This window comes from Rhineura floridana, chromosome 18 (genome assembly GCF_030035675.1).
Source record: "Rhineura floridana isolate rRhiFlo1 chromosome 18, rRhiFlo1.hap2, whole genome shotgun sequence".
NCBI lineage: Eukaryota > Metazoa > Chordata > Lepidosauria > Squamata > Rhineuridae > Rhineura > Rhineura floridana.
In genome coordinates this window covers 6,541,394-6,558,356 of record NC_084497.1, presented here as the reverse complement: position 1 = coordinate 6,558,356, position 16,963 = coordinate 6,541,394, and the positions used below count along the sequence as shown (strand labels likewise).

General features: G+C 48.0%; 1 protein-coding gene across 3 annotated transcripts in view; it reads right to left on the bottom strand.

Annotated features, from left to right (window-relative positions):
- ADAMTSL5 (ADAMTS like 5) overlaps positions 1 to 15,161 on the bottom strand; it is a 32,510-nt gene extending 17,349 nt beyond the window's left edge. For 2 of the 3 annotated variants that reach the window (XR_009759528.1, XM_061601643.1), the window contains exons 1-2: positions 14,808 to 15,161; positions 4,943 to 5,000 (exon numbers count right to left, since the gene is read on the bottom strand). Coding sequence is in view for 1 of the 3 variants with exons in the window: in XM_061601643.1 (XP_061457627.1) it covers positions 4,943 to 5,000; positions 14,808 to 14,938 (189 nt within the window). In the remaining 2 variants the exon portion in view is untranslated. The remainder of the gene's footprint in view (positions 1 to 4,942; positions 5,001 to 14,807) is intronic. The other variant, XM_061601644.1, reaches the window with a different exon arrangement.
- Between the last annotated feature and the right edge of the window lie 1,802 nt (positions 15,162 to 16,963).

Genomic DNA, 16,963 nt, shown 5'->3' with positions numbered 1-16,963 from the left:
CTGGCTAGGCCCTCAGCCGGAGGTCTCCAACAGTCGTGGAGAGGACAGCCAGCTTCAGACGAGCCGTTGGAAAGAACCTCCCACGCACACCCCACCCCTTCAAGGAGATCTGTAGCCAAGGGAGGTTGATAATATCTACCCAGGAGGACCTGAGGTGCTGTGCAACAGCCCTGACGCCTCTTGGGAATACTCGGGGGCTGGGATAATCATTTTCCCCACACCCTGTCGCTGCAGTAGGAGCCCAGGAGGCTCATTCCTCCTGGGTTTGCAACAACGCTGAACTCTGCACTCATTCAGGGCTCCGCAGCATGGAAAGGCTGCCTTCCTGCTGGTGAAGACTCCTGCCAAAGAGAGGCACACCCCACAAGAGCCCTTCCAGGCACTGTAATGGATCGGAGCCGGATCCATTCGGGGAAATGGGTAGGGCTGCTCCCTCCCTCGGGGATGTTCCAGGCTGAATTTCCAGCTTTTTTGTTTGTTTGTAGAATCATAGAATAGTAGAGTTGGAAGGGGTTTATAAGACCATCCAGTCCAACCCCCTGCACAATGCAGGGATCCAAATCAAAGCATTCCTGACAGATGGCTGTCCAGCTGCCTCTTGGATGCTTGCTTGCTTGTTTGTTTAATACATCTGTGGAGTCCAAGGGTGGCGATGTTCAGGCCTGGCGGTGGGTGGGAATGTGGCTCTATGAGCCTCTGCATCTGCCCCTCAAGACTGTCTCCAGGCCACACCTTTTGCTGCCCCTGCCTCACCCTCTCCTTGAGTGTTTCTGCCTGGTTCCTTGACCTCTGACCATGCCTGTTGCCTGTCTAGATGGAGGAGACAAGTGTGCGAGAGCGTTGTGTAGAAACCAGCCTACTGAACAAAAGAGGAAAATTTACACTAGTTGTCCCATCCGCTTTTGCTGCTGGCTTCGCCCACCACTGACATGTGGCCCCCAGAGAACCATCTATAGAAGGGAAAGCGGCCCTTGGACTAACAAACGTTCACCTCTCCCAGCTCTAGTCCGTTGGCTTAGAAGATCCCCAGCAAAAACTCACAGGCAACACTCTGCCCAGTTGTCAAGCCTGGGATGCCTGACAAACTTTTGCCTCCGTCTTGACATTTGCAATTTAATTGCATTAACATTATTGTTATGGGTTTGGGGTTGAGATGGATTTCTCTGAGTCCCCTTCCAGCCTCTGATTTGGAGGCTTGCGCCTGGGGGTGAGAAACCCACTCTGCTGGTCAGATGAGTTTCTTTTGTTAATCTAATAGAGTGGCCAGGTGGGTTAATGGGTCTATCAGATGCCCATCAACTGATGAATGGGCCAGGGAGATCCTTTTGTCATTGAAACTCTTCAGGAGAGCCTCCCTCCCTCCTGGGGCTGAGGAGAGACTTGTGTTTTGAGTTGTGTCTGAGAAAGGATGGGGACTGGAGGCAGGCAGAGAGACTGGCTCTCTGCATCATGGCTATAGGATGCCTCCTGTAACACTGATGGGAAAGCTGGATATTGGGCTGCTGATGCCTTGAACCCCCTCCATCCTCAGCTCAGGTTGGAATGTGTGTAAATAAATAAATCATATTTCATAAAGACACCACAGTCTCTGCTGACCTTCTTCCCAAGGAAATCAAACCCTGGGTGAGCGCAGGGACCCATGGAAATCTCGCTGCTTGGAGACTTCCGGGAAGGGTGACTTAGCCTGTGCCTGCTTTTGAGACGGGCTCCTGCCTCAAAAGAAGCTTATTCAGATATATCAGTCAGATTTTTTTTTTTTTTTTGACTGATTAAACTTCTCCCGGGTAGGGAGAAACGAAGAGATTAACCTCAAAGCCTATTTTTGTTGGGACGACCAGATCTCATTAATTTATGGGACGAGGTCCAGCCGACGAAGGTGGGACGGATTTTCAACAACAAGCTCTATCTGATAAAGCGAACGTTCATCTTATCTTCTAAGAGAGAACGCACTAACAGGCAAGCACCCTTCTTTCTATATTTTTCTTTTACTTGACTTAAATTGTTGCTGTTTAAAAGAGATTTGCCAGATTGATCGGTTTTTGACATCTCACTGGGGAGCCATAACTTCTCTCTGCTACTCACTAATTAATAGCTTATCTCTGTTTTTGTTGCAAAAAGCTGTCCTGGATTTGCATTCTAAAGATATACACAGAAGAGGGATTTCTATTCCAGATTTTTATTTTGAAGAATATTATATTGTCTGAGACTACTCTCTTTTTGGTCTATTTTATTTTGACGAATCTGTTTCCTGACGACCGCCATTAATTGTTTCGATCCTGGGAACTGCATTTTGTTTACTTAAGCATGGAGAGATAAGGCTGTCTGCTCTGTTTATACTGTGATGTCACCAAGTTTGGAGTATTAACCCAATTGTTGCTGAAATAAGAAGTGGTTTTCCTATATTTTTCTTTTAAAATGGCAATTAAGAAAGTGGCTGAGAAGCTGGAAATAACTATGTTTCAGAAAATAATGGATGAGATTGAGATAACGAAACAAAACCTGCGACAGGGTTGTAAGGAGCTGAAAATTGAATTGAGTAAAATGAAGCAGGAGATTAAAGATATAGGGGTCCCTGTGAGAGAGGTGACCCTGGAAGGGGTCCCTGTGAGAGAGGAGACCCCGGAGATTGGAACAAACGTGGAACAGGAAAAAGATTTGGAGTCTATGGACTTTAGAAACAAAATCTATTGTTTGGAGACACAGGAGATTAAAGACATAGGGGTCCTTGTGAGAGAGGAGACCCTGGAGACTGGAACAGGGGTCCCTGTGAGAGAGGAGACCCTGGAGACTGGAACAGGGGTCCCTGTGAGAGAGGAGATCCCGGAGATTGGAACAAACGTGGAACAGGAACAAGATTTGGAGTCTATGGACTTTAGAAATAAAATCTATTGTTTGGAACTCAATGTTATCTCTGAAGAAATTAATGAAGATTCTAGAGATAAAGTTATCAATGGCATGGATAATCTTCTGGACTGGAATGATGTGATGGAGCCCAATATAGAGAAAATCTATGGAATTAACTGCAGCCATGTGACAATGGAAAAACTTTCAAGAGATGACCCAGTGTATTTTGAAAAAAAGAACAGAGATATGATTTTACAGCAGTATTTCAGCAACCTATTCAGAATGGATGGCAAGAAAATATTTGGGATAGAGGTAATTCCCATCAGACTCTTACTATATGACTATGGCTTTGACAGCAAGATTATTATGGAATACTGATAATGGAAGATTGGATACTGAAATTACTGGACTTAACAAGACTACTGAAGATGGAAGATGGAAAATGGAACTAATAGGGATAATAGAACAATGGCTATTGAAATTACTGAACCTAACAGATTCTGATGTGATGGATTAATTGAAATGTTTATTTTGACTATGGTTATGACAATAAGATTATCATAATTAGTAATGAGATGGATTAATCGATATGCTTATCTGGAAAAAAAAATTGATAGATATATTTCTTAAAGAATTGAAACCTCTCTTTGACTTTTTGTGGAAAGAATAAAGTAATGTTTATGAGATTTGATGATTAAGTAAGATAACTACTGGAGGAAAGTGATTTTATAATATGACTTAAGAGACAGGATTGTTATATATTATAGACTTATAACTGATTTGATCTTTGACAAATGGGAAGTCAATATTTTACTCTTTATTTTTTATTTTTGTTTTTTTTTTTTCTTTTTGTTTAACTATTTTTGATTTTGTTTTTTGTCTTTGAATGTTTTATGATTTTGTCTTGTATGTTTTATGAAAATCTGAATAAAAATTATTGAAAAAAAAAAAGGAAATCTCGCTGCTTGGAGATTGGGGTGGTGCGCAACATTATTTACAAATTAAATTGCTGTTTACACTTATGTATATAAGCTGGCATGTTCCTTCCCACGCAAAGGTTTCTGGTTCCTGTCACTCAGCCTCGCTTCCAGTCAGCCACCAGATATTTGCCGCTTCTCATTAGCTCTCTGAGACAGAATCCTGTCCTCGGGGCAGGAAGGGAGGGGGCAAAGCCTAATCCCTGGAGGAAGTCAGCTGTCCCTTGAGGCCATGTAAATGCCAACAAACTTATGACGCTGCTTTAACTGAGGGCTCATCTACACGGTGGTTTCCTGTGTGTTTCATGCTACTCACATCTCTTTTAAATTTGTGTGGTTTACCCGACGTTACCAGCAAACAGAAGCTATCGCACAGTTTCCCCCCTGTAAATCCATACCAAACCAATCCACTGATAATAGGAAAAGGGAAGGAAAAAAGTCCTCACTCCATATCTCTAGCGTGTGCAGACGCTTTTTCAATGCTTTTAGGTGGGTGTTTCAATCATTCCCCTCTCCACTCCCACTCCCTCCTCCTCCCTTCTTTCATTTCCTGTAGGCTGACAAGCAACTTCCAGCTGCTCTCCTCCATTCTGCTGGCCTTTTTTATGTTGCTGTAAACTGTGCCTTTCTTTTCTTTTCCCCTGAACTTGTGTGCAAAAGCATAACACTGCTCAAACAAAAATTTGTATTTCAGCTGTATCCTGCCAGGGAAAACACAGATATTGACACTTCTGTGGTTTTTTTTTTAAAGGAACCTACTGCAGCTGGTAGAACAGACTGAGCATGCTTGGTCACCTAGAAACCAGAGGAAGTGGAAATGTATAATTAGAGGGCTGAGCCACAAGGAAAAAGCGTGACTAACCCTCCCCAGAAGAATGCCTGCTTGTGTGAATGGGGAAAAGCAGCTCACATTGAGCAGGAACTGCAGATGATGCAAATGAAAAGTGAAGGTGAAAGAAGTGTATTTCCTACAATGAAATGCTCCCATGTAGATGAGCCCTAAGTCAGACTTGTGGTCTAGACTTCATCAATCTTTGGCGGTAGAATCCCACCTGGGGGGAAAAAGTGTGAGAGTCTGGAAGTGCCCTCCCTATGACATCATTGCCGTCTCTCAGACTTACCTGAAAGGTGCACATGAAGGTCAGCCAGACGAGGAGGACCATCCAGGGAGAGATGCTCCTGGGCAAATAAAAGAACATGAAACGTGCATGTTGAAATGAACGTTTCTAGACTCTTTTCACAGAGTATGCTGGCCCAAACGGAAGCTTGCTTCTGTGTTTTTTCATGCCACACAATTGCTACTCTATAAGTAGGAGCTATTGCCCATAAAATAAACAGAGATGGCAGGCAGGCAGAAATGTTTAGATGCTGGCTGTAGAATGTGGAGGCCCCTTGCGCACGGACCCCATCTCCCTCAGTGAGTCTACCTCTGCAGCGCCATTATCACCAGCTGCTCTTCCTCCTCCTCCTCTTCCTCATCATGGCTTCCACCTGCTTGCTTGCCAGCTTGTGGAGACCCAACGGGGAAGCAGGCAATGGCATCTATGGCTCCCCCTCCTCTCCATCCTCGATGCCAGGGCAGAGCCAGAGACAGGTTGCCATGGTGAATAGGAGAAGGAGAAGGTCCAAGGGAGCTCTTGCCAGTGGGCCCCCTGCTGGGTGTAGGCCCTTGGCAGATGCCCGCTGACGCCCACCTTTGGTGCTACCTCTGAGATAGAGAAACTGTCAAAATGTGGATGTATTAGCAGCTTTAGACCCAGCATTGCTTGGGAATTCTAAGAAACAAACAAACAAAAAAGTCAAAGCAGCTTGGAATGGCCCAGACCACCATCTTGATTCAAAACGGTGTCCAGTTCTATCCAAACATGGATGAAAACCTTCTCCTTGATCTCAGGAGCCGTCGTGCAAAATTTGGTTACAATATCTGTCCGAACGCATAGCAACAACACCAACAAATATACGTTCCAAAATAGATAGCAGATAAGGCCAAACTCACACGTGCATTTTAAAGGACTCTAATGATCGCTCAGGAATCTTCTCCCACCTTCAGTTTTAGTGTGGAATTCACAAGCCTCTTATGAATTCACCACAAAGATTGTCTTGCCCCTTATATCCCCAGCTGATCCCTGCGCTCTGCAGGTGAGGGCCTTCTGCAGATACCATCTTATCAGGATGCCCGTTCCTCACAACATAGGAAGCGGGCCTTTAGTGTGGTGGCACCGACCCTTTGGAATTCCCTCCCCTTAAATATCAGACAGGCGCCGTCTCTGTTATCTTTTCGGTGCCTACTGAAGACCTTCCTCTTTCACCAAGCCTTTTAAGTAGAGACCTTATCCTGGTCTGTGTCTGCATCGGAATGGTTTTTTAAGATGTTTTTAAAGTTGCTTTAAAAAAAAAAAAAGATGTTTTGTTTCTAGTATGTTTTTAAACTCTTGTTTTTAAGATTTTTCAAAGTGCTTTTTGTGGTTTTTGTTTGCCGCGCTGGGCTCCTTCTGGGAGGAAGGGCAGGATATAAATTTAATAAATAAGATAATAAATGTGATGCTTTTCCAGCGATCAGAGGCAACCCCACAGATATCCTTGTAGCCCACCTCCCTCCCACTGATGTTTCCTTCCCTGTGCTCTCCAGTCAGGGAGAAGTCAGAGAAGAGAAACAATGAAATCTGAACCTGTGAAACCGGCATAGATTACCCCAACATAGGCTCCATACACACTATAGAATCCTGGGAACTGTAGTTTGTTAATGGTGCTGGGAACTGTAGCTTTGTGAGGGATAAACGGCTCCCTAGATTCTTTGGGGGAAGCCACTTGCTTTTAATGTGCTTTAAATGTATGGAGTGTGTGTACAATGTTCTGGTCAGTTTCACCAGAGACTTAAAGCAGATCTGACAACTGGGCTCCTGCTGGGAGGAAGGGTGGGATATAAATCAAATAATAAATAAGATGTTCCTGTTGGAGGATTCCAGATAACTCAGGGCAGAGCATCTGCTTGGAGGGCAGAAGGCCCTAGATTCAATCCCCGACATTTCCAGGTAGGGCTGGGAATAACTTCCTGCCTGAAACCTTAGAGAGTCAGTGAAAAGACAATACTGAGCCAAGGATCTATATTCCTATTTTCCATCCTCTCGGAATTCTACACCACTGCCTTCCGTCAAATATGAAATAAAAAATAAATAAATGGATACGTGCACATTCAAAGCTGCATCTTTCGCCTTTCACGTCTGTACGCCGAGTGGTACAGGCGAGATCTCTCCAAGACTGCAGGAATATGTGGACATATAGCCACACAAACATCTATTACGGTGGAATCTTAGAACCCCTCTATCAAGGCACGCGCTGTGAAGGCAACAGCCAACTTTATGGGCAGCGAGAGAACAGACGCATATCCGGAATAGCTTGGCAGAATACACTGAGGAGGGACTCAGCAGCAGCTGCTGTTGAGCACAATGCACTCTGGCCACGGGGCCATTGTGTACATCGCTTCCTTTCATATTTTTTTCCAAGTATGAAAATTGTACAGTTATTCATCAAAAACAATTCACATACAGTATAACGCTATAACTGAGGTTATCCTACTTTGGACGCATCATGAGAAGACCGGATTCACTAGAAAAGACAATCATGCTGGGAAAAACAGAACGGAGTAGATAAAGAGGAAGGCCAAACAAGAGATGGGTTGACTCCATAAAGGAAGCCACAGACCTGAACTTACAAGATCTGAACAGGGCAGTTCACAACAGATGCTCTTGGAGGTCACTGGTTCATAGGGTCGCCATAAGTCGTAATCAACTTGAAGGCACATAACAACAACAACAACATAACGCTATACATCAAGGACCCTTCAGACATCTTGCATCATGATTTGTGCTCATGATGGTATCAGGGCGATTACATGCCATCCCGTTTTCAATAATGTTGGCGCCTCCAAAAAATTTCAGGGCAGGCATACTGCTTTGTTTCCAATCGATGCACAGCCCATAACTTCCTGCTGAAGTTCTGTAACTTTTCATTCCACAAATGTTTATTTCTCCCCTCCCCACACTTTTGTTGCGCTTTAGCGTGCAGGAGTGCCCCTCCGGACATCAATAACACAGTAACATTGCAGAAGCATCACAGAAGAAGGAATAAATGATGTGTGGACCGTCCAATATACGTGCACCACAAATGCACGATTGCAGCAACATGCCGCAAAATGCGCCTACAAGGGGGGGGAAACCCACACACCCCAGTCTGGAGAGGCCCTCTGGGGTGCGTGTCTTGCTCTGACACAGCAACCCCTCTCTGGATGCAGGAATCCTGGCTGCGGCCACACTAGTCGCCTACAGCAAAGCGTTTCCATTGGCCACACCTGGAGGGGCAATGGATTGATCAGCCAATCAGCTGCGAAATCTGTCCAAAGGTGGGTTTTAAAAAATAAATGCACCCGAGCTGATCTGACCAGGTTTTAATGTAGAAAGGGGCAGAGTTTGACTAGCGTCATGTGTCCCTGTTTTCAGAAGAGAGAGATGGAGATGCAGAGGAACCAGCAGAACAGTGTGAGTGTTTCTACTCTCTGTCTCTGCTCTCTATATTTGTTCCTCCAAGTAGCAAGATCAGGCAACAATCCAGAGATGAGCTAGGTTCCCTCCACCCCTGCAAATTGCTGCCCTAGACACCCTCCTATAGGAACACAGGAAGCTGCCTTAAGCTCAGTCAGACCATTGCCCCATCTAGCTCAGTATTGTCTGCACTGACCGGCAGCAGCTTTCCAGGGTTTCAGGCAGGGTTCTTTCCTGGCCCTACCTGGAGATGCCATCAGGAATTGAACCCGGGCCCTTTTGCATGCAAAGCACACGCTCTACCATTGAGCTGCAGTCCTTCTGGTAAAAATAAAGTGAGATGCCAGTCCTCATGGTTATAAGTAAGGACCTGATTTAAACAGGAGGATGGGAAGAGCTGCTTTATACCGAGTTGGACTAACAGTCCCTCTAGCTCAGTCTTGCCAGCTCTGACTGGCGGCAGCAACAGTTCTCCAGGGCTTCAGACCTGGGTCTCTTCCAGTCCTACCTGGAGATGCCATTGGAGGTGGAACCTGGGGCCTTCTACATGCCAGGCAGGTGCTCTGTCGCTAAGCTATGACCAAAACATCAGTGTCTAGGGGGGGAATTAGCAGAGCCAAGCAGCGCAACTGGTGTCACTCCCTCCCCTGGGACAGAATGCAGGAGGAAAGAGGCGAGGCAAATTACAGGCAAGACAAGACAAAGCGGATTCCAGCTCTGTGCTGGGAGGAGGAGCAGCTTCACAGGGCAGCGGGGGGCCAACTGCTTCCCCGAGAACCCAGACGGGTGGCGTTTTGGTGCCCCCGTTCAAGCCCATTCGCTTCTCCCAGGGCTGCCTTCGGGACTCTTTGGGACATTTATGCGGCACCCTCCTGCTCCTCCAAACCAGATCTGCTTTGCAACATTGCTGGCTTCGTCACAGCCTCCATTTGCAGAGGGAATAATAATCAAGGCCAGGGCGCCTCTGAGGAGGTGCAGAGGGCTCTTCCCTGACCACTAACTTCCCAGAACAATGAGAGATGAATACCAAGTTCCCTGGCACAGGTGTTTTTTTAAGCAATAGTTGTGTGTCGAAACGGGCACCCATGTCCTACTTTTGGGCACCCAGCAGACACAAACGGACGCATAAAATTTAATCAACGAACCAAGAATGCAAATTCAAGCCAGAAGCCACTGAAAGACTAACTAAAGGCATGCAATTTTCACAGAACTGAATGGAAACAGTAGAGCATAGGGGCACATCACACAGCACAATTAGGGTTCTCGCAAACCACCTGCCTTTCTAAAAAACTACTTAACAAAAACTCTCCCCCCATTCACTGTGATGTCTAGTTCTCTGTATCTTCATTTTTTTCAGTAAGAATTCTGCTATAGCAGGGCATGCATCATAAGCGACAGTTTTGCTTTGTAACTCATGTATTTACTCATGGAATGGGCTAGTAAGAATTTTGCTAGGCTAGTAACTTGTGCAAATGCATGTTTGTTTGTTTGAGCCACTTTCAGCTCAATCCAAATGTTGGGACTTGTACATAGAATCATAGAATCATAGAATAGTAGAGTTGGAAGGGGCCTACAAGGCCATCCAGTCCAACCCCCTGCTCAATACAGGAATCCAAATCAAAGCATTCCTGACAGATGGCTGTCCATCACAGCAAAGCTTCCGCATGCAAGCCATCTGAATGGGAAAAAAGGGCACCCATTAACTCCTTTAAAAATGCCCTGGGCCCGGCTCTGCTGCCACTACTCTCTCCTCCGGCACCTGCTGATGCTGCCTAATTGATTCTGACATTTTGATCTGGGGGTGACCGTGGAGGACAAAAGCAGTAGAGATAAGATGCCCGCGTGCTCCTGAGCTGGAAATATAAACAAGAAAAGGCAAAGGTGGAGGGTACCCAGTTCCCTTCTTCAACAGCATGGACTGCAGGGAAAGAGAAAGGTAAAAAGGTAAAAAACAAAAAGGCTTTCTAAAGAGAATCGAGGACGCATATGTGTATGCAAAAGTGCCTGGGGATTTCTACACACGCACGTATGCATGCCGTGAGTCATCCAGAGCTGTAGTGCGTAAAGCTGGTGGAATCTCATCGCTCAAAGAACCACCGTCTGTTTAGAAGTGAATCACCCCAGACAGTTCACAGGGCCGCCTGGAATGCACAGAGGCCTTCATTGTGGAGAGGCCTTTGCCAACCTGGTGCCCTCAAGATACTTTGGAGTCGGTAGCGTAGGGGTAAATTCCGAAGTGCCAGGTCCCTCCCTAATAGTCACAGCTGCACTGCCTCACAGCCAGGCCCCCTTCGGAGGTTATACAATAATCTGGTCAGGCTTGAATCCTGCTTTCCACTTCTCTGTTGTTCTCACCCTTTGGCCATCTTTTCCCACTGTCAAGAGACATTGCTTGAATTACTGAACTCAGTGTCTACACATTTACCTCCTGCTGCTGCCAAACTGCTTGACGATGTAGATGGGGTGCTATCATCAGGATTCCCTGTCTCTTCTTCTGCAATGACAGGATTCTCCCTCTCCACAACTTGGCTGTTTGAAGTAGGAACTAATTGGAACCCCTTTCACTCTGATTGGCTCCAATCAGAAGGAAACAACAAGTTAGAAGATTCTTCTCAGTGGCTAACACACTCCCCTTTCATGCTGGTTGGCTCGTAGGACGCTGGAAACATAGGGACCCTGGTGGGACCTAGCTCCCAGAAAGTAAGGGGTCTAAGACACCCCCCTGAGACCCTGGATGACTACACCCCTGTTTGGAGTACAAGTCTTCCCATCCCCCTCAGCGACAGGGACATAGGAAGCTGCCGTATACCATGTCAGGCCATTAGTCCATCTAGTTCAGTCTTGCCTACACGGACTGGCAGCAGCTCTCCAGGCTTTCAGGCTGGGGGACAGGCCCAGCCCTACCTGGAGATGCCGCCAGGGACTTCTGCATGCAAGGCGGATATTGTAGCATCAGCTGTGCTAGATAGGGCTGATGGTAGTCCAAAACATTTGGAGGGTACCAGGTTGGAGAAGGCTGATTTAGACCAACCAGTTTTATTTAGGACAGCACCCATCTTTTCCTACCTGTTTCTAAGAAGAGGCGTGGACCAGCTTAGAATCATCCGGAAAGTCTCAAGAGGACTCCTCCAAATCATGGTTCTAGTTCTGGTAGTGGGTGAGAGAGACTACAGCTCTGCAAAGTCCTTATCGTGACCCATAATGGTGCAAAATCCTCTTCTTCACCAAGGGCTATACATAAAGGAAGAGGGGAAACCCACCTTCTTCAATATCAATACTGAGGTGTCTTAACAAATGACCGATTCACATTATAAGCAATCTGGTAAAGGCGCCCCCATATTTCTGGTGCGGCACATTAAAGGAGCGGAGGGGCATTAATTAACCTTCCTCAGACTATTTTGTGGCTTCTTTGGACTGATGTTAGTCCTCTCAAGCCTTCTCAGAAGGATGTGGGTGTACTTTCCAATTATGCCCATTTTACAGATGGAGAACACTGAGACCAAGGTGCTTTTCTCCTCTGGGGCTGAGATTGGGACCCTGAACATAAGACTCAAAGGCAGTTCTGTGTCGCACCAGGAGTCCAAGGTGGTTTTGGTGGGTTGTTCCTCCCTACAAGACTCCCCCCTTGTCAAGAATGCTGTGCTCAGCGAGTACAGCATAGCTCCTGCCTTGACAGCCCCTGCGAGGCAAGTAGAGGCCAAAGGGTCAGAAGTGTTGGAACAAGGCCGTTAATTCCTAAAATTGCAACCGTCCAGGCTTTCTACAAGTTGCGCCACGCTGGCATTCTCCCGAGATTAACAAAGCACCGTGTGAGGACGGAAGGCCACCTGCTCTCCTCATAACAGCAAATGGAGCAACTCCTTGGTGGTGCACAACCCTCCCTGCAGCTGCAGCCACCCTTTTCCAAATCTGAACAGGCGTCAGCTGCTGATTCACAGTGTCTCTCCCTACTTCTGAGAGGGCCAAGAGTCACTGGGGACACCTGAGCACCTGGAGACGCCAGATTGCACTTAAGGTTGCACGTCTCAAACACGCCGCAGGTGGCAGAAAACAGGGCCCGGGGGGGGAGAAGAGAGGGGGCAAAAATAGCAAGAGAAACATAAACAAGATTTAAATGGCATAAAAGATAAATGAGTTTATGGAGCAGCAGAGAGAACTACAGACTCGCTTCTCATTCTCTTGCCTAAGCCTTTGTGCCTCTGAGCATACACAGAGTTGCATTTCCTTAGCCCACCTCAACATAGCTTGGACCAGGGAAAGGGGCTGTCAGAGTTGCAGGTTACATTCAGGAAGGCCTCTCACACACACACAAGCCCCTCTAGCTTTGCGGAAGTACACAGCGCCTCTGAGTCTGCACAGACACTCCTTAGGTGCAGCAAGGTTTGTTGTTGCTGCTGCTGACCCCTTGTTCCATCCCACTCCCGCTCTGACCCACCCCAGGGTCCTCTTCCTATCCCAAAAGAAAGCAGGGAGGAGGAGGAGGAAGAGAGCAGTCAGTTGCATCGCAACTACAACCGTGAATTGCATTTGTCGATCGCTTCCTGCGGAAAATGTCTCAAAGCAACTTCAGAACAGGATAACATGTCAAGAACTAAAATTAATTAAAAGCCAAACAACAAGAAAAGGACAACTCAAAAGCACAAATCCAATGGCGCACTTAAAAAGTACGTAATCTGGTCTCCACACACACACACACTAAAAGGTGTTAAGCAGTCCAGGAGAGCCTAAAATCACGCACAAGTGAGATCTCAAAAACTGAAGCACGAAAAGATTGGGTAAATAAAAAAAAGCTTGGCACGTAAAAGCGGACAGATGTCCTTTTTTATGGTGCATTCCTGACCATTTGTGCTCATGATGATATCGAAGTGCTTATACACAATTCCTCTTTCAATACCTGCAAAAGTTTCAGGGCGGACACACTGCTGCGGTTCCTGTAACTTCCTGGGGAACGGAATGATATGGGGACGGTCCAGCAGAAAAATGAAATTAACTGCCTTCAAGTCGATTCTGATTTATGGTGACCCTATGAAGAGGGTTTTCATGGTATTCAGAGTGGGTTTACCATTGTCTTCCTCTGAGGCTGAGAGGCAGTGACTGGCCCAAGGTCACCCAGGGAGCTTCATGGCTGTGTGGGGATTCGAACCCTGGTCTCGCAGGTACTAGTCCAACACTCTAACCACAACCACCAAGAATGATCTATTATTGCATCAGTGGCATGTTGCATAAATACACCCATGTCAAAAAACACAAATCTGGAGGAGGGCGGCGATGGCGCCTGGTGTGTTTCCCAAAGTCCATTCTCGTGTTTTCACCCTCTGCACCTCCCTTGGATAAGACACATGAAGGCCTATAATCCATGCTCTGATTGCTCAAACGTGCGTCCCATCCATCCTCCCAAACGTCACCCAGGAATAAAGACTTCTTCCTAAATCCACAAGGCCTTTCCTCAACATACTGAGTTTCCGAAGCGTCACATGGAAAGGAACTGCGGCCGTGCCATTTTTCCACGACAGCACATGCGGAATGAGGGTGCCGCCGCCGTTTGCATTCCGCAGCTCAGGCAAACGGCAGCTGCCTGGCTGGCCTAGCAAAATGGAGCCTCCACATGCAGAGCCAGTCTACCTCTGACTACCAAGTTGCTGAAAAGAGGAGGAGGAGGAGAGAAAGGGATTGCGGCTTTCAGGACCTGCAATGTTGGGAAAAGGATATTGGACTAGGTGGGGTCCACCTTGATCTCATGCAGCTGAGTTTTTGTGCATGTGTGTGTGGAGGGAAGATCTATCCCTGCATGGACCCTCCATGTCTAAAGGCAGTCTGTCCCTGCATGCTAGTTGCCGGGGGAGTAAACCCTGAGGATGGGGGTTGTTTCCTGAATGCCCCCACATTATTTATTATTATTATTATTATTATTTGATTTATATCCCGCCCTTCCTCCCAGCAGGAGCCCAGGGCGGCTTCTCTGCATCACATGTGGGCTTCTCTGAATCATCTGGCTGCTGACCACTGTCAGGAACTGGATGCTGGGCTGTTGGTTTATTCTTGACAAAACCAGGGTGTCCCATTCATTCTCCTGCCCCTGGCTCACAAGCAGAGCTGGCAGAAGGAGGAGCCAAAGCCAGAACTCCTGGGTCCCCCCCCCCGATCCGACTCCGAATGGGGAGGGTCAGTTTTCGACCGTGAGAAGTTGCAAGTTGTGCTCAGAAGGTCTCCGCAGAAGGGCAGCCCGCAGTTCAGGGAAGGGGTGAGAATATCTGAGTCTGTCACAGCTCTGGGGTGCAGGGGTCAAAGAGAAGAGCCCAGACAGACAGGCTTAGCTGCCCCCAGCTGCCCTCTCTCTCCTTAGCCTTTCCGGCCACTGAGCCTCAGTTTTCCCCATCTGCAGCACGCCCTCGGAGCCTGTCCGGCAGCTTAGAAGCACCCCACAAAGCAGAAGGAAACCTCCACTCACCAGGTGCTTTCAGCAGAATCGGGGGGCTCTTCCTGGCCCAGACCCTCCTCTCCTCTCCAGCCCCTCACCCCGGCTCCCCCTTTCCGGATCCCAGCAACTGGGAAGGGTGCGACTCCCACCGGCTGCAGCATCTCAGCAGCAGGGATGGTGCAGTGGGCCTCCTCCACAGGGAGAGCCCAGAGGCAGGCTTTGCCCCCCACCCCAGTCGCCCCTGGAAGCAGGCCTGCGGGTCCAACAGCACGCAGAAGCTGCTTCTCCTGTGCCTGGATCCCTTCTGCAAAAGCTCTCTCGTTCGCCTTCACTCAACTGCTCTGGAACCTGTCCCACCAGGCTTGGACGACGTCCCATGGGTGGGGTGGGGGCTGGGAGGGAGAGGAAGAGGGAGAGGGAGAGAGAGATAGCATCCCCCCTCTCCTCCCTATCTCTTCCCCTACTCTCTCTCTCTCTCTCTCTCTCTCCCCTCCCTCCTCCTGTTGGGTTCCTAAACATGTTATATTCCAGCCTCTAGCAACTGGGGTTATTAATATGCACACAGGAAAGGTGTGGACGGGTGGCTCTGGTGTTAACCCTTCTCACACAAAGCACACACACAGCCCCGGGGAAAGATCCATGGCAGAAAAAGCCCCTTCCAGAGCTAAAAATAGCCATGCAACATCACATACGCTCCTCTAACTTTTTTATGGGGGGGGGGAAGAGAGAGGGTGACCCACTTCACAAGGCAGGAAAAACCAGGGTGCAAAGCACCCAGGATGATTTCTGAATTCCTGGGAAGCAGAGAGAGAAGATGGGCCATTTTAACCCCTGGGTCGCCACCATCGTTTTCCAGGCCTTGTGCCAAAGACGTGGGTGGAAGGATAGGCTATAAATAAATACCCCCCCCAAAAAAAGAAAAGTGGGTATTTCACAAGATCACAGAGGGGTGGCCAAGCAATGAAGAGCAATCCCAGGAAGGGGTCACCTCCGCCCCTGATTGGGGTGTCACTGAAAGCTTGGCAATGAATGGCTCGGGAAGTGACCCCAGTGGCAAGTGAGGGTCAGTAAAAGCAGCCAACTTCCTTGTCCTTTCCTGCTGACTGGAGTCAGTCACAGTGAAAAGAGGTGAGTCAGCCACTGAGAAGACTCTTCTCAGTAGCCAACACTCTCCTCTTTCATGCTGATTCGCTCCTAGGGACATCTGTTGTTGTGGGAGAAGGCATTAACAACAATCTCATTCTCAACCCAGCAGCAAAATAGGGGAGGTAGCTGTGACTATCATGAAGGGTTCCTGCACTTCTGAATTTGCCACTACACTCCTGCAGTCCCAGTCCTGCCTAGAGATGCCACTGGGGGGTGAACCTGGGCCCTTCTGCATGCTCTGCCATTGACCAAAGGGCCCGTCGCCTAAGGACCAGAGTTGCGGCCCAGAAATAGCCACCAGCGAAAGAGGTGCTCTGGAAGCAGAGAACGATTTGTGAAAGGCAAGGGAGGGGAATAAGAGGCAATTGTGGTCAAACCATAACCATCCCAGATCCAGCTTTTGTCATCACCCACTCCCTCCCCCCACACCCCCGAAGATCCCTGGTGACAGCCAGCTCATTCTCCAAATTTGGTTCCCATCACGAACCAAAAAGTGCGTCACCGTCCGGCCCCCTCCACTTTGTTATGGAAAAGGCTCCCACAGAGCCAACTTCTCGGATCTGCGTTGTCTTGCCCCAGGCTCTGGACACAGAGAGCCCTCTGCTTTCCAGACAAACCTTGGATGCTGTGGTTTGGCACATAGATGGGGTTAAGGCGCACGGGGGTGGGAGAGAGTGCTGTATACCCTCTTGCTGTTTGCAGAGGACACGCCAAACATTCAACGGAAAGGACATTCAGAGCACATTCCCTCCCGATCCCCAAGAATCCAGGGAACTGTAGTTTGTTAAGGGTGCTGGGTGTATGTGTGTGTGTGTGTGTGAAAAACTACAGTTCTCAGGATTCTTTGGCGGAGGGTGCTTTAAACGTATGGTGTGTTTTTTCTCTATATTTAGTGAGCCTAGAACATTTAAGGGCATGGCTGGGCCCCTTCCACCCCTCAGCTGTTTGTCAGCGCTGCAGCCTCAGAGGCACTTGCATAAATCAATCGATGACCAGGCATGCAGGCGAATCTGCAACTGCAGCCCAGCCTTTCCGGGGTC